The 26,839-nt window shown below is 45.8% G+C and overlaps 1 protein-coding gene across 1 annotated transcript in view; it reads right to left on the reverse strand.

Annotated features, from left to right (window-relative positions):
* The window catches only part of LOC8038010 (calsyntenin-1), a 155,889-nt gene that overhangs the window by 14,042 nt on the left and 115,008 nt on the right, over positions 1-26,839 (reverse strand). The window contains exons 3-14 of the mRNA XM_042290670.1: positions 22,419-22,602; positions 17,916-18,127; positions 14,408-14,554; positions 12,963-13,154; positions 12,087-12,362; positions 10,453-10,631; positions 9,722-9,848; positions 8,121-8,275; positions 6,334-6,485; positions 4,130-4,337; positions 3,176-3,371; positions 1,716-1,861 (exon numbers count right to left, since the gene is read on the reverse strand). Of these exons, the coding sequence (XP_042146604.1) occupies positions 1,716-1,861; positions 3,176-3,371; positions 4,130-4,337; positions 6,334-6,485; positions 8,121-8,275; positions 9,722-9,848; positions 10,453-10,631; positions 12,087-12,362; positions 12,963-13,154; positions 14,408-14,554; positions 17,916-18,127; positions 22,419-22,602 (2,174 nt within the window). The remainder of the gene's footprint in view (positions 1-1,715; positions 1,862-3,175; positions 3,372-4,129; positions 4,338-6,333; positions 6,486-8,120; positions 8,276-9,721; positions 9,849-10,452; positions 10,632-12,086; positions 12,363-12,962; positions 13,155-14,407; positions 14,555-17,915; positions 18,128-22,418; positions 22,603-26,839) is intronic.

Consider the following 26,839-nt stretch of genomic DNA (forward strand, 5'->3'; position numbering starts at 1 on the left):
CCGCAAGTGGCCGACGCAGCAGATTCGCCTTTCACGGTGCGAAGGACTTGCGGAAACCCGCCGAGAACTCGCGTCTCACGGGAACGGGTACCGCAGATCGCGGACGCCGCAGATTCAAGTTTCACGGTGCAATAAAGACGCGGGAACCCGCTACAATCTTGCCTGTCACAGAAACCGATATCGCGGACAAAAACACGGGAATATGCTACAAACTCGCATGTCACGGAAACGAACACCACAGATTGCGGATGCAACACAATCGCATTTCACAATGCAATACACACGCGGGAACAACTCGCACGTGTAACAGCTAAGAATCGATATTGCGCGCGCAGATTGCGGACAAAAACACGGGAATCCACTATGAACTCGTGCACGAATACCGCAAATTGCAAACGCACCAGATTCACATTTCACGATGCAATATACACACGGAAACCACTCGCGTATTACGGGAGCCGATATCACGTGCGCAGATCGCAGACAAAAGCGCGGGAACCCTCTATGAACTCGCTTCTTGGATGTACCAAGACCGCAGATCGCGCCGTTGATGCGCGATTCCCGTCGGACATCGCCTGACGTCCAACGGGAATTGGGGGGTGGGCGATGTTTCGGAATTGTTATATTACAGATATTTAGCCAGAAAAACAGGATGGGCGATTTCTCGAAGGTGGGCGTCCTTACGGGATTTTGCGGTATGCTAACTAGGATGTCAATGCCCCATCTGTTCTTTCGCTGGCACAAAGTTTCGATAAGGAGCGCAGAAAGTCCTCGACCATAACGCTAGAAAAAAAGGCAGCGATTCTGAAGCTAATAGAAAGTGGCCGAACAGAAGCGGAGGTGTAACCTGAAGCAAGGCACTATTGTTGGCTCTTTTAAGTCCACTTAAACGTAATAAAGGTAGTAAGTTTTTTAATCTGCTGATTTTTCAGACTGCTCTATTATTCGGACGTTTTTTCGGTCCATGTGAAGTCCAAAATATCAGTCGGCAACTGTATATAGAAAGGCCAAATATTTCGAATGAATATGCATGTAAATTGTACTTCTATAACCAACAACCCGTTGGCTATATCAAACTCTGAAACAGAAAATGGCCCACGAAAACAAGCAAACGCCTATTTACAAAGAAACAAAAAAGGAGTCTCGCAAAGCGCAAGTTGAAAAGAAAAAAGAATGGCGCTTCAAAGGCAAGGTTGAGGCGCATCGTCAGTAGCATTTCTCCCCGGTGTTCGGTGCCCACGCACGCTTCTGTTCCGCACTTGGGCACTTACAGCATGTGACAGAATTTGTTTCTTTGCTCCAAATCCCGCAACCTCCAAAGTGTGCATTTTCCAAAAGCATAATGGAAAAAGAAAAAACTAAACTGAAGATCTAGGAAGAAAACAAGGGCAATCATTTCCTGAAAGGTAGTATATATGTCGAGTCCACACTTCTTTCAGTCCACAAAGTAAGGAAATGGAGACCTTTATGCTGTCCTTCCCAAACTGACAGCCTCTGTTTTGCTTTTGCTGCACCATGTTCTTTTTGTTTTTATTCAATCCCAATGGGTTAATAGGTTTATATTTCCTTCATCAACGTCTTACAAAGAGCAACTATCCTTTTTCCAAGCCTGGCCTGGGCTCCAAGTTCTATGCGGGTGCTCTGAGTCACCCGTACAGCGTGGACGCAAAGCCAACTTGAAAAGAAATTAGTGGGAAAAAGGAGGAAACACTTACAGTTTGAATGTACTCGTTGCTGACAAAGCGCCCGTTGAGTTCGGAGCAGACGAGCTTGAAGGCACGGTTCAGGTAGTATGCGGGCTTCTTGTTGAAGTACAGGATCTGACGCAGCACGTTCTCGTAGTGCTGAACTTTGTCGGCTCCTGCGGGTCAGAAACAACGACCGACAGAAGATGTCTCAATCACGCAGTCCCCAGCAGGAACTGGTTCGTCCACTCAACTGTACGCTCGAGTAAGTCAGAGAATGAATTAGTGAAGAAACTCTGTAGCAATCACCTAAAGTACACTCAATTCCCCAATAAGAACAGTTTTCTTTAACTGCCTGAATAGCGCTAATAAAAAAAAATCGTAGAAGAAAAACAAATTTAGCAAAATAATATAAGCATAATATAATAGATATCTAAAATAGAAAAAATAGAGGCAAAGCGATAGAAGCATAATAATAGAAATAGAAGCATGTTGTAGAATCGCTCCTAACTCAGTCAGTATGACGATGTGAATATATGCATGTGCGAATGGTGGATTTTGAGTTTGAAGCAAAGTCAAAGCAAATGGTGGTTTCGGCAAAATATTTTTTAATAAAATATCAAGTTGTTTCTTTGAGCCTTTTATTGCTGCACTACGCTTAAACGAAAAAGCGGCTGAACTCCTGAAGGTTGTTGCCAAGCTTCCACTTGGCCATTTCTATGCAAAGTCAATTTCAATCTTACTACCGTAGAATACCGTGCATCCGCCCATTCCACATTAAGCACCCATTACCAAATTTGTGAGATCTGAGAAAATACACACAGTACATTTATATGTAAAATTGATGACCGGACAAGCGCCCATCCCCCATTTTTTTGCGATTATCTCCTAAGTTTGAGTGGGCGTTTGTCCGGTATTTTACGGTATATTTACAGATTGTGGTTTCAGAAAGGTCAATGCCTACATTGAGATGGCAAATAAACGATGCATTTGACATACAATTAAACATATGGAGACGCCTATTTATACTTAATCAAGAGGATTTATGAATCTTCTCGCGATATACATACAAATATCCTTACTTCCACCTTAAATTTTTAAAAAAGAACAATCATGACTTATTAATGCAGGTTGTAGAGGCATATCTCCGCATAACAGATATTCTTGCAGTTTAATTTTGAAAATGTCACTGGAGAGTAACATTTTCCGCAATGCACCGAGTACCGGCGTATTGCAGAGAACCAACACTCATGAAGGCAAGCGTTGCGGGTGTCGCTCCTTCGCATTGCACCAATGCTCATTAAGAAGGGCACTTACCAAGGCTAACCCGTCGCGATGAACACTTCGAGAAATATGAATACCACAGTTTATCTCGAAGCGAATATCGAAGCATCTGGTATTGTCACAGACAGTGTTTTATGCCATGACCAATCGCATATCGCAGATGTCACCGGGCGGAAGTCGGGCGAGGGGGAGGAAAGAGAGCTTGCCGTAGATGACGAGCCCGTCCTTGCTTTCCCGATGGTGGATGCCAAGGTGGGCCATCATGTAGGAGGGCAGCTGGAACCGCTCGTGGTCCGGGTTCAGGGGAGGGTACACCTGCACGCTGCAAGAGTCCAGCCGCCCCTGGCGCTGCTTGGCCACAGAGGGCGACACCTGGTTGTCCTCCTCGTCCTCCTCCTCCTCCTGCAAACCGGAACCCCCTTGCAGCGGCGGTGCGTCGTTGGGTACGGGAAGCCGGCGTACGGCCGACGGGATGCGACATGACACGCGCGATCCTTTCGAGCGTTGCCAATTTCCGGCGACTCAAACAAATCGGCAGTTTTTAGCGCATTGAAGAGGGCCGCTCGAGGTTGCCTGGGAATTTCATTTCTACGGAGGAAACGAAACAGAATCTGTGCCAATAAAAGTCGCAGCGAAGACGCACTATTTCTCGTACGAAGGGATTCTGCGTATCACAGTTCGACCAAAAAACCAAAATACGGCTGGAAATAATTTTTTTTGCCTCGCGGTCTCGTTTTTTTATGGTTACTATTTGAATTGATTCTACCGCGGATTCCACTCCTACTTGAAGGCTGGTTCTTGCAACTGCATACAACCGAGTTATTCTCTCTTACAACGAGAGAACACACTGGCACCATATATCGGGTCCACTCGCAGTTTTCCTATATTTCCTGCTTTTTTTCGCTCATCACTCTTTATTTCTTGGCTCAAAAAACTTTTGACGGTGCTATGAACTACCGTTCCTCGTTACATAGTATGTCCGTTTCGCCTCGCAAATGCCGCAAAACCTTCTCTCTAGTGAAGTGCAGTTCCTCAAAGATGGCTTCGGCGTGCCAGTGCATTTTCTCGTCCAAGAGATTGCGAGAGCTCGGTCGTAAGCGACCGCGAGTGTGTGACTGGGCCTTGAGATGGAAGCAGTATCAAAGGCCTGGGGGACCTACCTGGGAGGAAGAGGAGGGGGAGGGGGCCTGGCGCTCCCTACCCACGGCGATGAAGACGGAGGCAAAGAGCTCGATGCCCTGCTTGAAGGGCTCGTACTCCCGGGCCAGGTTGGGCGTGCCATTGATGGTGATGCTGGGTTGCTCCGCCGCCAAGATCGTCACCCACGACTCCTCCGTCGGGACCTTCTGGGCCTTGCCATTGCTGCACCTGTGGGGGAGGGGCATACGGTTAATACAATCATCTAGGGAAAGGTATCCCACATTTCGGCCGCTTTGGAATGGCAGGGTATAGACGCGGACGTCGACTCTTTGACGTACGTTGTAGAGTATTCGCAAGATATTGCGCCAACACTAGGGTGATGCAAAACGACGTTAAGCCAATACCTGCCGAATATCAAGCGGTGGTGCAAAACTAGACATTTGGGCGACACTGGAACCGATTTTCGGCCGATACTGGCACGACACTGCTGAGTATCTCCGTGCTGCTTGGGAACGGAGATGATGACATCAGACTAACACTAATTTAATTTTGTTCTGGATCGTGTGATAGAGCACTTTTGCGGCACGCCAGAGAAATGCCAAACTTCGGCAAGCCTCTGGGCTTTCTTCAGCACAATTTGTTTTTGCAGAGATTTCGGATCGGTGGGCGAGTGGGCTAGCGCACACCAGCTCGGAGCACATGGAGCGAAAGCTTGCGCAGCAGAACCCAGGGATCCTGGGCTCAATCCCCACCCCTGCACGTTTCGATCTGGATGAGCATCGTACTGACGTGCGGTTGTGTCTCACTACTGCGTGGCGCACGTTAAAGACCCCAGGCTAGTGGTTGTACTGCACGAGCTAAATTCCTCATCTACAGCTGGGAGACAAGTCGCCCGTTGAGGCAGACCAAGTTTTAGGCTAAATATAAACACACACACACACCCTAATTTTTTTTTGGCCCTTTCATGGTTAGTTATAAAAAGCCGAACTTTGGCATGCCCTGAATCCCCAAGTTAGGATTTACTTGGCAGTTATGGCTCAAGTCTGGCACACACTTTGGCACTCTTGTGGCATATCAGGGAAAAGCCAAACTTCGGCATGTCCGAAATCCCCAAACTAGGCGTTACTTTGTCAGTTATGGCTCAAGCGTGGCACTTACTTTGACACTCCTGCGGTGGACCAGAGGAAAGCCAAACTTTGGCATGCCCTAGGATCCACCCAACTAGGGCTATAGTTAGGCAACATACTATGGTACTGACAAGCGCCATGAAGCAAAACCTAACTAAGCCCAAGTTAGGCCCTTACGTTTGCCACACTTTTGCCCAAGTTGGGCGTTTATGCATATGCATGGTACCTGGGTTAATTTGATCTTGCAAATACTGCAAAACCTTCGCTGTAGTGAAGTGCAGCTCCAGGGCCATCTCATGGACGGCACTTGTAAGAGATCACAAGAACTAGGACGTAAGCAAGCGGAAGTGTGTGCCTTAACCCCTTAACTGGGGAGCGCGTCTTTAGCCGCGCGTCAATTTTGACCACAGATTGGGGGGCGCGTCTATAGACGCGCTGCGCTTTCTTTGCTGTTGGGAAGCGCGTCTTTAAACGCTCGCTATATTTAGCATGTGGGTAGGATGCACAATCTATCCTCGTGTATCGGAAACATTTTTAATTTTAAAAACAATGCACACATGGCAGCACCAAAAAAATGTTGAAGACTCCTGTTGACACCTTTGACTGTTTGTTTGGAAAATGCGTCCAGACAACGCCAGTGCATCCCTTGACTGATGAAGAAATCGCTGAGCTGCTGCAAAATACTTGCAAGGACAGCGACTGCGATGTTGATTTCTCGAGTTCGATGGAATGCTTCCCGGGATCCCACACGAAAACTGAAGATGACACAGCAAAAGAATTCTTTAGGAAAACACCATCAACTTCGGGGTCTGCTGCAACCTGGCAAGACGCCAGAACAGTGAAAGATCCATTTCGGATGGTAGGAAGTGCCGGTGCACATCCAACTTGATATAAATAACTTTGTTTTAGGTTTGAAGTCTATTGTTACACCCTCAAAAACTAAAAACTCTTAAAAAAAAAAAAAAAATTCCCCATTTTACATATATTTTTGGTCAAAAAAGTCCCCAGTTAAGGGGTTAAGAATCCGGCTAGTAGCGCAAGCGAGTTTTACCAAGCAGGAGTTTCAAAAGTGGCAGCCAGGAGGTCGTGGAGCTTACATGACGGTCGTGGCAATGTGGACGGTTCGGCGTCCTGGCGTGGGGAAGTCTCGAGAGTTGACGTAAGCCACCCGCGACACCAAGTCTTCCAGGGTGTCCTGGTCCCGCGCCATCACCGTCACCTCGCTCCGCTCAGCGTTGGAAGCCACCTCCTGCAATGCCCAGCGGCACAGAGAGTGGGCTTCACACCATGCACCACTCATTTTGACCGAAAAAAATGCATCCAGCTTGGAATGCCCTACACTGGATCTGACTATTGGCAACGCAAGTTTGACCGATTGCTCGATCTGTTTAGTTGCCATCGATTCATATATTTATTTAATTTATGTACTGAATAACACAACAGTGCACAGTGGGACAACACTGTCTGTTATTTGCAATGTTTGAGAAAAAAAAGAGCAAACAGAGGTGTATGTACCAAATTAAAACGGATAACTGAAAAAGAAAAACATTCAAAAATGACTAAAACTGTGGATTTCAGGTTTTCGGAGTTTACTTTTTGTAAAATTCGGAGGTAGTTCTTCTAGGTCTATCTTCTGTCCAACATTCAAAGTTTTTCAGAGTTAATTTTTGCTCGATTCTCAATTTTCGGAAACTCTGTGTTTAATTTTGCAGTTTTCCCGATTGTTTGATACTCAAGAGAAAAAAAGAAATACACAAGCTTGATCATGCTGACAAAAACTGATAAGCACAGAACGTGTAATAGGCTTTCCAGGAAAGAAGAGAAGAGCGTCTGATAGGCATTGTCCACTGAAGATTCCCTTTCATTTCTAACTCCCGCCGTGAGATGGCGTGTGGCTGCTAAAACACAATCTGCGTTAAAATATCCGAAAATAAAAGAGCACTAAGTTCATAATAACTCACTCGTATCAATAGATATTTTTCCAGTTGGGTTCAATGTTGGTCCCCTTGCCATTGGGTATTACTGTCCCACGATAAAACTTGTAAAAAATAAGTGTGGCTTTAATAGATGCCGATCAGTAAACCCTGGACATAGTTGCTGGGAACCTCGTTTCTCCCCCATCCTGTTCCACAACTCTACTTGTTGCACGGAATGAAGTGCTGAAGGGATTTGAGCCGTCTAATGAAATGTATGAGTTCAATACCTTTCAGTCTTATGAAACAGAACCCCTCCTCCCCCTAAGAAGCACAAGTAATAAAGTCCAAACTGGAAACTGAAACAGTGGCTTTTGTTGTGCCCCATAAGTACAATGATTCACTGTTCAGAATCAAACATCTGAGGAGATGAACAGTATAGCCCGCTTTTGTCAGTAGTCAAAAGATTTGAAAGGAAACTGGAGTGGCCTCCACTCACGATCACAGATCGACTCTGAACTATACGTATTTGTATACGACCATTTCTTTTTTGACATTGTGACCTTAAAATTTGGAGTGTATCAGATAAATCCGAATGAAAGAAAATTAGACCGGTGCGCGTTTTTCCGAGTTTCTCAAATTGATCCGAAAACACGAAACCCTGCTTATATAGAATGAAAAAATGCACGTCCCAACGGAAAATTTACGTAGCAGTAGCGCAAAAGCCTCGTTGTACGTGACCAGCACGAGTTACTCCACTTGCCGATCGGTCGGCGATAGCAAACACTGAGATGGAAAGCTTTCAAAAGTTTTGTTTTTACACGAAGAATAGCAAGTTTGTACGGAAGATTTTGGAAGCCATACTCGCTGGTGCCGGACCGAAAACTCAAGCAAGAGTACATCGAATCGGAAGGCAACAAAAATGCTCGGATTCCGAGCTGGTCGGCAGCACAAGAGGACAGCAAGCTCACGGTGCCGGTGGCCTGGGCATCTGCGGGAGGCACGTCCAGCCACTCCTTGCACCGGTGCAGGCAGGAGAGCACGTCGGGCGACTCGGTGCGGCCTCGCAGCACCGACAGCCCCGTCAAGTAGCCCCGGAAGTGGAACGCCATCTTGTTGTCCTTGCCTGCGGGAGGGCAGCGCGCGTCGGAAAGGGTTTCGCGGGTCTAGCATCAAATCGCGTGCAATCGCATAGCGAGAGGACGTCCTCGTGAAAGGAAGGGAAAGTCTACTTTCTGTCAGAGCACCTGTAAAAGCTGTGCTCAGTGGCTCAGTGCCCGCCCCGTTCTGGGCACTTAAAGGGACGCTGGCCAAGGTTTTTATTTGTACATGGCATACGAGAGCCCAACTACCCAGAACGCAATTTGCGACTTGAAATTTGTTATCATTCCACCCGAAAACAGCCGATCGAGAACTGGCCGGTTTGAGTTGCGCTCACTCTCTTTTCTGTGGTCATGTGCCGTTTTCTATGGTTTAGACACAGCCACCAAAGATAATCAAAGACATGGGTCATCGGAGGCACACGTTCCAATACTAAAAATAGACAAGAAATATAGTAATACCCATTTTTTGTGGCTTCTAAAGAACTGCAAATACGGTGACTAAAAAAAAAAGTTCCCCAGCCACATGACTTCCGTAACTTTCTCCTTCTCTATATTTCTTCTTCCTCCCCAGTCCGGTTTCGGTTTCGAGCGGTTGTGTTTTTTTACTTCATTAAAAATATATGTGATGCTGTAGCAAAATATTGATTGGGTAGTCTTCTGACACCATAATAAATCACCTGACAAAAGATAAAAAATAAATTTTGGGGGTGTCAATGTCCTTGCTCGGATCTTAAACTCGCGCTGTTTTTCAAAATGAGTGTCAATGTCCCTTTAGGTTTGATCCTGCCTCATTGTATAGGGTCCAACCACGGTACATAGAACTGAAGGACAATTATGTAAAATATTTAAATGGAGGCGCCATCAAAGCTCACTTGTCACGCCATATCGGCGAAGGCGGGGGTTTCGAAATTGGTTCCTCGGAACCCAGGCGTTCTCTGAAATACTCTCGGGGGCTCCTGAAATGCTTGAATTCGCTCGAGCATCCCCACCCCTTTAAACATGTTCTTTCATGGCTGTTTGGTGACACTCATGCATTCAAAAGTTGCTAACATAGTTCACAAAACATTTATTTTCAACTAGCATACCACATACAAGTTGGTGAGTTGCCACAAGGCAAGGTATGCTGTTGTCCCATGCAGCATATTATTATTTATTTTTTTACAATACAATTTTTTTTAGGAACACGGGGATCACTTTTGTTTAAGTAAAGTGCTTTACTTGTTTAAACACAAGCGTTCTAGAATATTTGATCCCCGTATTGATGCATCGATGCGAAAGTCCAAAGCTCCTTTGCATTGTCCGTTATATGGGCTTCTGAACTCCCTTAGTACAAAAATGCTAAGAAGGTAGAATTATTCCTCGGGTGTCCTTCGAAGCAGCTAGGAGTTCCAAACACAACGTTCTCAGAGCCCCCGAACCAAGGAGCAGACGACGCTCATCGAGTGCCTCTGGGAAGGCGCCGTTCGTACCTTGCCAGCAGGCGCCGACCACGAAGGTGGTGTTGATGTTTTTAGTCTGGTGCAGGGGCCAGTCGTCCACAATCTCCGGGTTGTTGGCCGTCACCTTGAAGGGACGCCCGTCCACGTACAGGGACGCCTGCGTGGGAAGCGCCCTCCTGAGACCCCAGACAGGACCCGGCTGACGCTTCAGTCCGTACTCTAGCTCAGACTGCCGTACCGGCCCAGGCACGGTCCGACTTTGATTTCAGACAAAACACAAGAGGAACACCGAGGAGAACATTGGGAAGACGGGAAACAGCAAATGAACGCGTGCTCGAGACTCTAGTAGAGCATGCATCCATTTCTGCTAAAAGTGGCCCCGTAAAAAGTAAAGCATCCCACAAACTTGATGTCGCCATGCCGTCTCGGAAACAACTTCCCCGTTGCACGGTCACATTTAAGCTTGCGGGTCACTACCTTGTACCAAGAGAGGCAGTGGCACATACTACTTACACTTCATACACCCGGGATCTTTCCCCCGCACATTTCGCGTTTCACCACGTCAGCTTAATTTTGTCGGCGAACTCCGTAATGATAATTATTTTGTCGGGGCTTCGTAAAATTCTGACGTTTCGTCCAGCCCTTGCAACGATTTTGGAAGGCGTGCCCCACCTTTTGCGACGTAGCGGCATAGTAGTGCATGCTTGTTTCAACGGCACGAGTGAGAGAGAGACGAAGGAAGAGGAGAGGGGGAAACGTGCCTCGGGGAAGTTGACGGAGACGGCGTAGTGGTGCCAGCGGTCGTCGCAGACTTCGGGCGTCTTCCAGCGCCATTCGGCCGGGGTGAACTTGTTGGCCTCCTCCTGGATCGGTTCCCTCCGCAGCAGCAAGATGAGCCGGCAGTTGCGCAGGAACAGGGCCGTGTGGTGGCGGCTCATGCCTGCAGGCGCAAGACATACAGATTACGCCACCCGTCGGGGGCAGAGAAAGCACTGCCCAAGAGGAGCAAAAGCCGGGACAAGCCGCGATGTCTTCGTCAGCTACCAACGACAATGTACCATTCGAACAGAAACGAAAAAAAAGAAATCGTCAAGCTTGGTGTAAGGCTTAATTATCATGTGTGTGTTTAATATCCCAGTTAAAACAAATTACAATACTTTCTGGGCTATAGTCTGCGGACTCTACATGTCTAAAAGTTTTAAATTTTACAAGCTTCTTTGTGAGCTAAGAAAAATGATACAAGCTTCTTTGTGAGCTGAGAAAGCAGACATTTGTCAAGTAGTGCCATGTATGAGAAGATTTTCGTGTCGACTAAGCATCAGGGGCATATTATGCACGTGTGCAGACTATGCACCAGGTGGGAACTAGCAAAGCGAAAACTTTTATTTTACAGCAAAGCTGTTTATGGCTAGGGTTCCGTGCATTTTTGGTGTGCATCAACAGAAACTCGGGCCATGTCTACACTTGCACCGCCCTCTCTTTGCCGTTGTTCCAAGCGCTTGCGTGCCTAGTTTCCTTTCATTTCTTCCCTGAAGTGGCGGTCCCGTCGCGCATATCTACCTTCTGCCGGGTGGCGGTCCGGTCACGCGCATATAGTTTCCTTCGGCTGTCTAAACTCGCACCACCCTCTCTTTGTCATTGTTCCAAGCGCTTGCGTGCCTCGTTTCCTTTCCTTCCCCGGGGTGGCAATCCCGTCGTGCGTGTCTACTTTTTGCCGGGTGGCAGACTTGTTGCGCGTGTCTAGTTTGTTCCGGCTTTCTTGGGGAGGCGATAGTCCTCGACATGTGTCTGCGTACCTTTCGTCACAATGATCACCAATGAAGACAATAAATGTGTTTGTACCTTTGTTCAAAATTCTGCGTGACGCCTGCGTCGTCTGCTAAACAGCTTCGCTCGTCATCCGCCTTCGCAGAGTGGAGTAGCTCATGATTTTTTTCAGCCTAAATTGGTCTCTGCGATCCGTGCACCAAGTGCGGACAATAGCCCGGAAAATACAATACCAATGTAGCAAATGAATTTATCATTCTTTTCCAGCACTTCATAACTTGGTTTAATTCGCATTACATGTCATGTTTTTAATCACTTTCATTCCACGCGTGACATCCTGATTCATGTGAGCGTTGCGGGTTGTTTAAAATTCCTGCGCGAGGTCATGTGGCTGCGACGTCCTGACCCTCTTGACCAATCAGGATTTTCGCGTCACGCCACCGACACCAACTTTTCTGTGACATGAGCTCCTTAACGCTTTCACGTTAAAAATATGTGTCCCATCTATGCTCTTTCAAAAATTTTTTTTATAGCAGCGTCCCTTTAACCGTAAGCGCAGCATACAGTTCCGCATCGTCGTATGGTGGCAACACCTTCCAAAAGTGCCCCGTCCAGCGAGCGCACTTACGGTGGTCGTCGGAGTTGCACAGCACGTGCTCCTTGAGGTGGGAGGCGTTGTGGGCGGCACCGCCTGTGGGCGCCTTGTGGCGCATCCAGAAGCCCACCGTGAAGGTGTTGGTCAGGTTGTGGCTCACGGTGGACTCTGGGATCACCACGGCGTTGGTGGCCCCGTCAAACTCGTAAATCTGGTCGCTCTCACGCCCCTCGTCCGTCGGAAGGCCCTGGGTCCACTCAGCGCCCACCCCGGGGCTCGGCAGCAAGTCCACGCTGTCCGAGCTGGCCCCTGCGGTGCCGGGTTCCCGCATCAACCGGGGCTCAGGACGGAGACTTCGGATTCGTGGGGCAGAGGGAACCCGTTTCAGGTTTCGTTCGCACAAGTTAAGTTTGACCAAATGGACATTTATGAAACTCGAGTTCCTTACGCAAAGGCGGTATTCTATCTTGGCGGTAGATAACTCGCTTACCATAGAATACCGTGCATCCGCCCACACCACACTAAGCGCCCATTCCCAAATTTGTAGGATCTGAGAAAATACACACAGTACATTTACATGTAAAACTGATGACCGGAGAAGGGCCCATTACCCCATTTTTTTGCGATTATCTCCAAAGTTTGAGTGGGCACTTGTCCGGTATTTTACGGTAGTCCAAATTGTCGGAGGTGGAATGCAGTGAGAGGGACCATAGGGCTTACAAGTAGCAAAACTAGGAAATTAAAGGTTGCAGCGGCTGACAGTCACTTCAGTGCCCTACGCCTCACATGAAGGTATCTAGTTGCAGTAGCCCCATGAGACATTAATGATGTGCGAGAGAGGGGTCTGCATTAAATAATGTGCTGGTCGAGGCCACGTCCGGGACACGGCTCAAAAGAAGGGTCCCTCACCGCAAAGCTTTCTCTGAGAGTCCACCGAGTAGGTGTCCCTGTCGCATCCCTTGCCCACGTGGCGGGTGGCCAGGGTCAGCCGGGCCGTGAGCTGCTCGGGGTCGCAGCTACCCTCGCAGAGCTCCAGCTGCGCGTCCGGGAACAGGGCTCGCCGCCCGGACCCTGGGCTGTACTCCACCCGCTCCTCCAAGCCTGCAGGGAGCGCAAGCAGTGCGTCTCAGAAGGAGAGTATGTGACAGACGCGCCGCTATGGCAGGTTTTTGACAATCCTTGGAAAGAGGTTCATTCAATCGGACGGTCATATGCAACAAATCAGTACGCAAGAAACAAATTCTTTAGCGGGACTTTGTTTCGAGGCTTGTGGTAGTATTTCGATGCATTGGTTGTATGGAGATGGGAATGAGGGTGCATCTTGCCGCAGGGTGCAGCAAAGTGTTTCATACTCACTGGGTGTGGATATCTTTGGGTTGCAGGTGGCTACTAAATTTGCTGTATTCAATGTAACAAAGGTTTACCCTGAATTTTCAAAATTCCAGACTTAGCAATTACCGTGAAATGGCACTGAAAACCTGACTGTACTTCAGCAGAATAACTTTGATTTAGTAGGCTAAGCACTGTTTTTTTTTTCCCTTAGCTTTTTTTTTTTTTTTTCTCATTGGAAAAAAAAGGGGGGGGGGGCATACAAATATATCTTCTTTACGTAGCAATTATCATAAATTGTCATTTCGTTTGTTAATTTTTTTTTTCCCCATGTCCCTCGTGGATATCTCTCTCCCTCATTCCGAATTTCCTCTTTGCCCATAGCAAACCGCGATATCACTGAGTCAGCAACATTCACCTCAGGACCATATAGTTCCGTTTCAACTTGGAACACGTCAAAAGCATGACGGCACAAAACACGCTTCCGCTCTCAGGAGACAACTTATGCAGCGCAACCAATCCAGAGACAAGTGTGTGACACATAAAAAAATAGATCCATGCTGCGTTGTCTCATCGGTCTCCACCCCCTGAGGTTAAAAGGCCCGAATAAAACCAGCTGGCGACACGCACAGTCAAATGCCTGGCAGAACCTAATGAGTTATCTTTATTCTGAGGCCATGCCGCAGAAAGCTGGGTAGCTTGTCACGACGTAACGAGAAACTTCAGACACGAAAACGACGCGGACAAGAAATAGATGACATTGATATTCCTCGCCCATTTCTTGTCCTAGCTGCCTCCGCATTCTAAGCACGTGAGGAACCAACTACCCAGCTTCCTATCCCACCACAAGCTTGAGGTCCAGCCAAACGAAAACCCCTGTCATTCTTTCCAACCAATCCAAACTTCCGGGGTGGAGTGAAACCTTTCACGTGGACCAGCCTCACAACCGGGGAAGTAGTAGATGACGAAGATGACGCGGCGGGAAAGTTTAAACGACGGGGTCCTCCCCCGCGGGGAGTGCTCACCTTTCCAGCCAACACGGCAGACCCTGTTGACCCGCACGGTGATGGTGACGGGGCGACTCTGCTTCATGCTGCAGTCGAAGGCCACCACCTGGAAGATGTGGTTGCTGCTCACCTCCCAGTCCAGGGGCTCAGTGGTCCACAGCGTGCCTGCACCGACGTGGGGAGGAAAGGGAAGAGACGCCGTCAAGGGACCCTTCTCTACCTCTCTTTCTCCATGCCCAGAGCCTCGTTTTTTCTGCCATGCAGTCTGGAAAGGATCTATTTTACCGCAGAGAATCCAGGGAGCCAATCACCGCAACCTATGGATCGAGCCAGGTGAGATGCATGGCTCAAAAGGTGACTAATCCCGACGTGTCCAAAGGTCTCATTTTTGCGTTGACAAACTCGTCCGAACCTTGTTGTTTGCTGGGCTTCCTTGCGTAAAACTGCAATGAGACTGGCTTGTTTTTGTCCTTTCTATTTCTTTTAGAGAAGTTGGTATGTGTTTTAAGCACTCGAAGGATCCATCTTTTCAGTGCCTACCAAACGAGAACATTAAGTGATAACATTCATCACCACTTTGAAATGGTCGTGCAGAACAACTTCAGTGGCACTTATATTGGGAATTGTGTTCAATCCATTTTATCTGGAAAAAATACTATGTTCTAGATATATAAGTAAATAAGATTTGAAAAAACAACAACAAAAAAACAGCAGTTCACATGACGAAAATATAACTCGGGGGTTTTAGCATGTTAGGGTACACATCAAAAAAGAAACCTTGGAGAAAATGATCGGAACGTGCCTTTTATAAAGGCTACGAAAGCAATTCGTGTCAATGCTTCATAACTGTATTCTAGTATTTTATGCCTACCGTAAAATACCGAAGAAACGCCCACCCTCATTTTATCGAAATACGCGTAAAGCCAACTATGGGCGCTTATTAGGGCGCTTGATGTGTACTTGCCCAAATTTTCGAATTTCAAAAATGTTAATAGTGGGCGCTTGTACGGGTATGGGCGCTTCCTCGGTATTTTACGGTAATACTATCAGTACCTTTACTGCAGTGGTTCTCAAATGGGGATCTGCAAAGGAATTCTAGGGATCCGCAAAGCACTGCCTCATCAGTCAAGTCTGGCAATAAAAGCTGTCGTTTTCAGATTGAAAAGAAACGTTCCAATTTTCGGGTGAGTTTTCTCGTGTGCATGTCAATGAGAGAAGTCTACTTTACACCAGCCCTTAGTTATATCCATTTATTAAATCATTATCGTAATTAAATAATACCTTTCCCTTCCCCCACCTCGAATGGGTCCTTCATCATCTCCGCCAATCCACAAGGGGTTCGCAAAACATCAATGGTTGAGAACCACTGCTTTACTGGGAACCACTCTAGCAATAAGGCCTACACATGTTAAAAAATAAAAGGAACATGGACATTATGTAAAATAATTAGCAATACGTGTGATGCACACAAATTCAAAAGAACTTGTCAAGAGAGAAGCAAAGTTGCAAACTTCAATTTTTGTCTACATAAAAGCCAGACTTGGAAAGAAAGCAGAAATAGCCACAGTAAAGCTAAAAGTACTATAGTGCTACCACATGCTGATTGAGTTTTCCTGCGTTCCCGCTTCCCCACTAATCCGCTTTGCATAATGAGCTGCCCTTGAAAATCAAGGCACCCTCAGAAAGCATGCAAAGGCAAACACTGAAAAACATAAAAACTAACAAAGAAAAAAGACTGGGGTTGGAACTTCAAAAACAGAATAAATTGTCAAATGCGGTGCACGTATCGAGACAGAAGAAAAAATTTTACCGAGGCAATCAGCACAGCGGAGGGAGCGTTAGTGGCCAACTGTTCCCAACTCCAACAAAATTTTAATAGTACTGGGTAAAGAATATTTGGGCATGCACAGAAGTGTACGGCACAAAGGCATAAAACACAGCTTAGTTTTTGCAAATCTCACAAGCAGAAAACAATTACCTATAATTGATCATGCAAACATGTCACACTTACATATATGGGTCTCGATAAGCGACTTGCTTCCAATCGTGAAATTTCGCTGGTACAAAATAATCCCGAAAAAGACATACTACTAGAAAATTTGGATATTTTAAGCAAGCAAATATGGACTTCTTTGCAGTAGTTTATGTGTCAGCAGCACTGGCTGTCGCACGAAGTCACAAAAGAAAACAAAACAAAAACGACAATGCACATCGTATGGTTTCAGTGTGTCCACATGACCAAAAAAACACATTGCACAGGTGAGACAAAGAAAAGTTAAAACGATTATCAAAACTTACATGACTAGTCTGGTATATGCACAGTGTTCACAGAGTGCTCCAAATTGCTTCGAGGTCTCCAACAGCTTTACAAAATAACTAGATCTGTAATTACAGTTAAAAAAGAAGTGTCTTTTTCTCTTTTGCAGATGTGATGTGAAAGAAGTGGGCCGACATTTGAATGAAAACGGAACTTGACAACAAGAACGGAAAGTATAATGCATGCATGCGGGAATTCATTAGAAATGCCATCCCCGATCAAACTGCCCTTATTTCTGGAGTTATCGTAGAATGATGTTCACTAATCTATTACAGGAAGGGAGTACTAACTACTTGAAATGGAAACTCCTGAGAGCCTCAAGGTAGCAGCCAACATTTCTTCAGGAGATCTGGCATTTTTGGGGAAGCCCAAAAGACTTACGCAGTGCCTTCAGGGTACCATAAGAGGTGCCCTGCAGAAACCGCCTCTTAGATTCTTCATTGCTGTTACCGAGAAGCTTTGAGGAAGTTCCAAGTTCTTCCAGTGGACTTTGCTACTTTCCTGTTTTGTAGGGACAGAGCTAGTGCCCCACAGTTCGGAAAGACCAAATGGCTCACATCGTCCGAGAGTCATAGAGCGTCTGGAAAGGGCTTAAGGTTCAACTTCGTGATGAAACGCATAATTTATTGAGAAAGTGACAATATTTTTACTTCGGCATAAAATACACACGCTGCGATCAATTGTGAAACGCAATATCCGACAAGTGTCCTCAAAGTTAGGGTGCCACATTCTTTCTATCTTTGGCGAAATTCTCAATGGCAGCTCAATTTTGCAAAATAATGCATCGAATTTCCATCTTGACCTCAGGATTTGTTTTCAGTTTGTTGCCACAGACAGAAGATTCCACAAACCGCCAAATAAAAAAAGTTGCACAATGTCCAATCACACAAACTCGGTGGCCAATTTCGCGTGACACCGCACGAGTTGACACGGCCGGAAAATGGTTTTCGGAACAACAGGAAGGGTGTTCCGGCAGAGACGAGGGGGACGTCTGTCATATATTGCGTTCCACAATTAATCGTCGTGTGTCCGTGCCTTGTACAGGCATCGAAATATTGGCACTCATTGAATGAGTGATACATTTTATTACAAAAGTTAAACCTCGCGTCCTCGTTGGTACACCCCGCAGATCGTCTTTCGGTTTCAGTTCCTTCCCGCCGCGAGCGAAGCCACTCGAGAGACGGCGGAGTACGGAGAGGTGGAACTCACCCTCGGAGTCTATGGAGAAGGGCACGTGGGCGTCGAGGATGTCGTACTTGCAGATCTCGCTGTTCTTGGGGGTGCAGTCTGCGTCGAGCGCCCTGACGCGCAGCACCCGCTCGTGCGGGGGACGTCCCTCGTCCACGCTGCCCTGGTACGACTCCTCCTCCCACCGGGGCGCAAACTCGTTCACGTCGTCCACCGACAGGTGCACCGTCACGCTGCGCAGAGGGTCCACCTCAGACATCCAGTACAACAAAAACTCCCTTTGGGTGTAATGTGTCACGGTGCAGAGGGAGCGTAATATCCAGAGAGATGCCCCACCCCGGAAAGATAACCCACCCCTACCTTTGGTGCAATTCGGTATTTTGCCCAAAACACCGAAAGATGCCATTTCTAGTAATTGCACTGCCCGGGCCAACGGTGACCTCGATGGAAACGGTGCCAGTTAGGCAGGCGATAAATGCTGACTGGGCAGAACAGTCGTCTTCGGTTCACAGCCCTCCCCTGCGGCGATAACATGCTTGAAAGGTCGCTGGGCCTACGTGACGAAGTGATTGACAGTTTGTTTGAGAGTGGTAGCGACTGCTCGTTTAAAGCTTTTGACGGTGAGTGGAGAAAGTGTAAACACACCTTCACGCACTTTCACCACAAGTTTTTTTTTTTTTTTCATACATTGAAGGTTAGCTTACTCCCTGTTTTCCCATGAATTGCTCTTGATTTTACGTGGCCAATCTCTCGGAATATTACGGTAGGTTATTATTTATTGCTTATCAATACTACCAGCCTATTTGGGCCAAAGCAGGGGAGAATAACTGAGGTACGACTGGCACATTTTTCACTGAAAAAATTAAGCAGGTGCAGATAAAAGATTTTGGGTTCGAAGTGAATTTGAAGCAAAAAGCAGTTTTGGCCAAATATTTTCTAATCGAATATCAAATAGTTTCTCCAAGCCTCTCACTACTGTTGTGCCATGCTTTTAAATGAAAACACAGCAGAATTCGTGAATTTTCTTCCCAAGCTTATACTTGTTCATTTACATGCTAAGTTAATTCAATCCATCTACAGAGTGTCCTCCCCACCAAAAAAAATAAAAAATTCACAGGGTTTCTTTTATTACAAAAGTAAACTATGCATTGTTGAACGCTTATTTTTTGCTCAAATGTAGCCTTAGCAGTTAAAACCATGATGCCAAAGTTTTTTAAATTTTCGATGGAAAAATGGCAGCCACGGAGCTCCTGAATACATAGCCTTGAATAGCACCAGTTACCGAAAACGGACAAAAACGAGCTTCAATTTCCCAATTAAATTTTCAGAAGAAAAGATAGAAGGAATGATCCACCCCTGACACCGCTCGTTTATCCAAACTCATGATGCGGCCTTCAATGCCTGATGTAGGAATTCTCTTTTCCTGTTTGATAGCGTCACCGATTCTACACTTATACAGTTCTTGCCTTCACTCAGAATGTGGAAGGCCTCTAGCACCTCGCGGGTCATTTTGTCATTGTTCCTCCCCAAGATGCTCGTCTCGCCGAACGACGGTCCGCATGTGCACTCCTTACAATGAATTGGAAGATGGCCACTCACCGTAGCCTTCAAGGAGTAATCATGCTCAAAAAGTCAATCATTGAGGCATCTGCTCGTTTCGCCTATGTAGCTCTTGCCACACGAAAGTGGTATCTTATATACGACGGCTGAAGCGCATGGGAGAGATGGGTTTGCATGCTTTTTGGTGCACTCCTGTTTTGTGGTACCCTCAGCATGCACATTCACTGTAGAACAATTTTGACTCATTTTTTGCGGTGCTGAAAACATTACACTGACTCCATGATGCTTGCAACGTTGTTTTTTTTAATTTACGGGCCATCCTGTAAATGTACAGTGTAACCACTGGCCTTGTTTTCTTTGTAGGGAGTGCACATGTAGTGAGTGCGCATGCAGCCCACTACTCGGCGAGAGAAGCATCTTCGGGAGGAACGACGACAAACTGACCCACGAGGTGCTGGAGGCCTTCAACAAGCTCTCTGAAAACAAGAGCTGTGGAAGTGTAGAATCGGTGAAGTTATCAAACGAGAAAAAATAATTCCTACGAAAGACAATGATGGCTCCATCACGACCCTGGAGGAACGGGCGACTGTCATTCACGGGACTGGTGGTAGATGCACGTGTCTGGGGTAGATCGCTCCTCCTTTCTTTTCTTGTCGGTAAACCTACAGTTGCGAGCAGCACTTTTTTCTGTCCTATTGTTCTTCTTCTCTCTACCTTGTGCGCTCAATACCTCAAAATGCTAGACTACCAACTAGCTCAAATGTCACCCTTACCACAGGGCATAACAGCCACAGTTTAAATTTTGAAAAGTCTACATTCACATAGTTTTTGTGCAAGCGTGTGCATGCACCGTCCCCCGTTCTGAAAGATTGCTTTTCTACCAGCAGGCGATTGCAATTAATCGCGGCAAGTTACCCCATTAAGTGCGCTTCTTACCAAGCACCGGTGCACTACAAAGAGGCAACACTTGTGGAGCTCACTTCAGCGAGTGTTGCTTCTCTGCAGTGCACCGATGCTCGATAAAAAGTGCACTCAGTCAAAGGAGCTAACCTGCTGCGATTAACGCTATGAAAAATATGAATATCGCAGTTCATCTCGAAGCGAATATTGATTAGCGTACTAGGCACGTTTTTTATCTTTCTTAAAATTTCAGTGTGTTATTTTGGGCTTCCATTTTTTCCACAGATTCTCTGTTTGTCAATGTAAATTTTTAGCGTTGTAAAAAAATATGCTTGCGGCCCTAATACTTGGAAAACGTTGTGGTACTGACGAGAGAAAGAAGCGGGATAAGGGTTTGGTTCCTAAAGACAGGAGCTACCTAGGGCAGTTTATTGCAGGCTGTGCTCTGGGTCATTTTGCACAGAACTGCGTGATGTCGAATATTTTACATATAGTTTCAGCCATAAAATTCAGAGAACTTGTGTGAGAAAACAAGCAGCCAATTTTTTCTGGGATGCACTTTCCCTCACTCTTGCAGCACGATTACAAATGAAGATAAAACTCATACACACGGTAGTCTTGTAGAGCTTTACAAATCTCGTTACGATTTGCCACGCTTATTACTTATCTCTCGGAAGAAACTGCTTCCAAGTGAGCCGGAGCCGCATATTAGTTCCAGAACAACCTGCCAATTAAGATAGTTTGTTCGTGCCACCTTTCTTCTTTCTCGACTCGAGCTAGAAGTTTTGCATGTCGAGATACCTTCACACGAGATGAAGAGGCCCTGTGCGCAGATATATGCATACTCTGCTACTAAATTTAAAAAAGAAAAGAAATACTATGTTTCTTGGGGAGCACGGGCCAAGTGAAACAGGGAAGTATGCCAGGTACTCGGCACACTGCCCGTGTGCTCGGTACTACGCACCTGACGCTCCTTGAAGAGGAGAATGCGCTCGAGCCCGTGACCTTCATTATTTGTACGACAAGCTGCTTATGCAAAGCGTATGCACGGGCCCCTCCGACGCAGGCTGATGGAGGCAATTGGAGGACGGCTCATTATGTGCATACAAATGAATGCCTCCTAACAAGCCCTAGAAACATTGCGAGCTCTATGCGTGCTCCCGCTTTCCTCGATGCAAATGATCGCCCACCGGGCAATCCTAGGCTTGGCAATGTCTTTGTTTTGCTGCCTAGCTTTCGCTCTGGTTCCCCGTGATCACAATTCATTAGAACTGAATCATTTTCCAACCTTCTAGGGAAGGGTCCCTCTCTTGCCTCTTCTCGGAGCGTGAGGAGAGCCAATCCACGTGCACGTTTTTGGCTGATTTCGGTCAGAGTAAGTTACGACTGTCCAACATCCATGCTGATAATGTCGACAATATTAACACAAATATCACACAGAATCGTACCAATCAATCAGAAAGTTTTAAAAGAGTTTCTTGATGCTGCATGTCAGTAAAGTAAAGATTCAATAAGTGAAAGCACATTATTGATCAAATAACCGAAAAACCATTTGCTTCAATAACCAAAAGAAACAGCAGCTAATCTTTACTACACCAACATAAAATCAAGAAGCTATACTACTAACTTATTACGATTGAATTGTTTGCTTCTTTGTAATATAATCTATTTTCAGTGTCGGTACCAAGATACACCACATTCCTTGCCTTTTGGTCTAGCTGCAACGCAATTTTCTGCAGTTCTTTGGTGGTAAGCTTCTATCAACATTACAAATTTCATCACATTCGAAACTACGCTGATCTTGGCAGCACAAAGTGTGACACAAACATGCAAGCACTTTTTTTTTTCTCGTGCTTCTTTCACAACTCGGAGGCTGTGATCAAACTAACTACCTGCTGTAATCGAATGTGCTGATGTAGGGCAGCTACAACTTAGGCAGTACAAACTGGTTCTCACAACCAACATGAATGCAGGGCCGACACTGCATTCGTGTCAACTGTGTTGCCTTTGGAATGAAAAGAGAGGGGCCAACAAAGACCCGAAGAAAAGAGGAGAGTCGCTTGCTTTTCAGAGACGAGCCCATTGCAGCCCACGGCCGCAATGTCGAACTTGTAATTGCGATGCTTCTCGCAGTTGAGGTCCTTCTTGGCAAAGAGCTCCGCCTCGCCTTTGGCATCATCCGTGATCCGGACCTCGAACGGAGCCTCCGTGTGGTGCTTGTTGGAGATCAGGAACCGGCACACCTTGGCTGTGCGACAAAAGGTGCGACATTGAAATGAGCACAAGCACACCCAAACCAAGCATAGCTGTCAGCAGAACGATCAAAATAAAAAGGATCAATGCTTATGGATTGTAATGCGTGCCATGACTGCATCTTGAAAATAATTGCAGCTCCTTCGTTTTTAAGGTCAAAACAATGAGACTTGAAATGGCTTACTGATTAACAAGATGCCACAAATGCGTGACACAAGTGCCATTACTTGCTCCAACAATGACACAAATAAAGTTCGGCGAACGCGTTTATTTGTAGCTCAGCCAAATATGCGTCTGCTTGAATGTTTTTTTTATTCTGTTGGCTTCATGCGGCATTATTAGGACAAAGTACGCACCGCACGTGTTTAAGGGGCACTGACACCCCCGAAAATTTATTTTTTCTTTTTTGCCAGGCAATTTATTATGGTGTTAGAAGACTACCCAATCAATGCTTTGCAACAGCGTCGCATATATTTTTAATAAAGTAAAGAAATGCAACCGCTCGAAACCGAAACTGGATTGGGGAGGAAGAAGAAATATAGAGGGGGGGAGACATGGCGCAAGTCACGTGGCTGTGATACATTTTTTTCCCAATCAACTTATTTGCAGGCTTTTAGAAGCCACAAAAAAAAAAAAAAAAAAATGGGTATCATATTTTATATCTATTTTTCTTATTGTGTGTATGCCTTCAATGACCAACGACTTTGATTACATTTGGTGGTTGTACCTAAACCATAGAACACAGGACGTGACCACGGAGAAGAGAGTGAGCGCAACTGAAACCGGCCAGTTCTTGATCGGCGGTTTTCGGGCGGAAAGAAACCGAATTTTGAGTGGCGAATGGTTTTCTGGGTAGTTGGGCTCTCATATGTCGTACAAATAAGAACCTTGGTGAACATAAATACCCTGTCAGTATCCCTTTAACACCTTCTATCATTTGCGGATAGTATTATTTGTTTTTAAATTTCTTTTGCTTGTTTGCATAATTCCACTCTCATATGTAATGTCCCAAAATGATGCCTCTGTGAAAGCCCAAAAATGGAATCGACAGGAAAAATGCTGAAGACACGGGCAAACCATTAAGTAGGAAAACCCAAAGACTGGCTCTGTGTTTTTTTTTGAGTCTTGGGTTTTCCCATTTTCTTACACAACGTGGGTTCAACAGTTGAACGGCGTATAGTCATTCGTAAGGAACTGATGGGTGCTTGCACAGGTCCCATGCATTAAAGTCAGGATGGTAAGAGTGAACGACAAATAATCAATGTAGAAACAGGTGGAATCCTCGTTTAAAAGTTACACACACTATTTTACAGCAAAAGCAGCGTGCCATGTTTGCACTGTATTACTACCGTACCATAGCAGCATGTAAGTGGTATGAAATTAACAGCACTGTCGCCATTTTGCAAAATTGAAGTTGATTGATTCTTCGTTGTCAGTTTTATGCAGGCAAGGAATAGTGCCAGCTCGACAAATGTCTGCTCTGGGCATTCGTCAGGAAACAAGGGCACAAATTTTGTGTTTTTCTGTTTTCCTGAAAGATAAAACGTCTTAACGATTGTTGTGCATGCCATGGGTGCTGTTCCACAAGATGTGACCAATGCCAGTGCAAGGTGATGAAGAAGCGTGAATCAGAGTATTCTTAGCTCAAATCAGTTTTCTGAAAGAGCAGTGGAGGGCCGATGGAGGTTATGTTGAAATACGGGAAAAGAGAAAACCATTGGGTTTACCCAGAGCTATTGATAGGGGAAGAGTTTGGTCAACGGGTCGTGACCTGCTTGACAGCTAGTTTGTCAACGATGTCAATGACACGTCACGCAAATGCCATGGCCATGCCCCATTTTGCCATCTTCGATACCACCCACAACAGGTATTTACAACTGTGAGCTTGGCTCTCGGTACCCTTCAACGTATGACTGTTTGATTCTGTTTAAATTCTACCATTAGTGGTATTTATGCTGTCTGATGTGTTTTTTTCTTAGGAACCACAGTGAGTAAGTTTCTGGTTGTCAATTTTTCCTCCATACACGCATCAACATCAGCCTGTTCATGCGCATTGCGTGCGCTCGGGGCATCGCGGAAATTTAGATTTTTTCAGACTCTCATTAATTTTTTTTTCTTTCTGAGTGACAACTTTAACTTGCAGCGGACAAACTTTCGGTAGAATTTTCGGGTCGGCAAGTGTAGATAAGTTGTCAATGCGTTACAGGATGATGCTGTCACCCGAGATATCTTCTAAGAAAATGGTCTGTGAGAACGTAAAAATGAGCTTAGTTTTACGGAACTTTGTTTATTAATGTACAGTAAAACCTCGTTATAACAAAACGGGATATAACAAACTAATGGATATAACAAAGCAATCATAATTCCCCTTGCTTGCTAATAGTGGGAAGAAATGGACATTGGCTTATAACAAACTAATGGTTATAACGAAATAATTACGACCGCTCCTTCAACTTTGTTAACGAGGTTTTACTGTAATTTCCTCTCAGTCACACGTCGGCGAGTCAAATAAGATTGCTTGCTCGAGGTGAGGATCCTGATATTGGATGATTGAGCCGTGAATGCCTACTGCAATCCTCAATCGAAAACCTTCATTGATGAAACAGGGCTCAGCGTCAGACGAATCTCCGCAAATAGTGAGTTAGCTCGTTTTGAAATAATATATTTAAAATCAATTGATTGGCCCTTCCCACAGTACTGAGGTCCCAGCACCCATCATCGTATCGGCACATAAAAATAAACAAGACAAAAATCAACAAACAAGCTTTTTCATATGTAAATCCGGTAATACATTTATTGGAAGTCATCAATTAAAGTTTCGATTAGTTCACTTCATGGTTTGGGAAGTAAGGCAGAAAAAAAAAATGACCGCATCTCCACGTGGTGAATGATGTTGATTGGGGCGAAGCTCTGGTGGTGTTGATGATACTGATTTTATTGTTCATAGGTAGTGCTGATGGTGCTGATTGTTTTTCGTCTATAAACGTTGAGCCAATGGATGCAAAGTTTAACGCGATTATATACGCATTTGACCGCAGCGCCCTCTCCTGTATAGACGTTAAGCGGCTACGTGCACCGTCTCATCCACGACATCCACAGCTCTTGAGTTACTACCGTGTCTCAGAGCCCCCTACTTGTCCCGCAGTCGTGGCCGAGTGGTTAAGGCGATGGAGTAGAAATCCATTGGGGTCTGCCCGCACAGGTTCGAATCCTGTCGACTGCGCAAACATTTCTTTTCTTTTTTTAAGAAGACAGATGGGATGGCAATCGATGTGAGCACGGACGCCGGACGGACAAGCCTAGACCCTACGGAGCTTTGCCCTTAATAAGCAGCACAGCGTGTAGCATAAGACGTCCCCGTCTTCCGCTACAAACAGTTGCATTATGGTCTTGACCAGGATAGGGTCAGCATCATAACTTCATGGGCAAGCAGCTAGTTCAAGAACTTCTGTGACGAAATTGAAGCTACTGACCATTATTTAGAAACCCGTACCCGTATGATCGGAACTTTAACCACAGCTGTATTCTGTAAACAAAACTTTCCAGTCGAAACAAGCTTCTCTCAAAGCCGGGAGCTTGCCATGGGCGTCCCCTTGATTTTCATCAACTACTATATATTTCGAAAACAAAATTGGTTACCTTTCAGGGTTATACAAAAATGAAAACCTTGAAGGCTGTGGTTGGAGCATTCAACAGCATAACATACGACCATTTTCTAACCAGGAAATCTAAAAAAAATTGGAAGATGCTTAAGCTTCGCCTTTAAGAGTGGAACGTGATAGCGCTATCGGGCCCAGTTCGCATCACCTTTGGATTTGGATCTCATGCTCTTCCCGCCAGTGAGCAGGAAGTACGGTGGACATGGCCCAGTCAGTAGCGTGTCTGGCTCACAACCGAAGGGTCGTGGGTTCAAATCCCGTCTAAAATTCTTCATTTTTTTTTTTTTTAAGGCAAATGCGATACTTTATAAGGTGATATCATTTCAGACATGTGACAACCTTAAATTCACATCAAATGTCATTTTTTTTTTTAATCACTTTCATTCCACGCATGACATAACGTTTCACTCGAGCGCTGTGGGTTGTTTGAAATTCCCGTGCAAGGTCATGTGGCTGTGACGTTGTGACCCTATCGATGAATCAGTATTTTCGCATCACACCACCGACACCAGCCTTTCTGCCATGCCATCGAGGCCAGATCTTCTGCAGCACGCACTCCTTAACGCTATTGCG

The sequence above is a fragment of the Ixodes scapularis genome, unplaced genomic scaffold (assembly GCF_016920785.2).
Source record: "Ixodes scapularis isolate PalLabHiFi unplaced genomic scaffold, ASM1692078v2 PGA_scaffold1__304_contigs__length_218370807, whole genome shotgun sequence".
NCBI lineage: Eukaryota > Metazoa > Arthropoda > Arachnida > Ixodida > Ixodidae > Ixodes > Ixodes scapularis.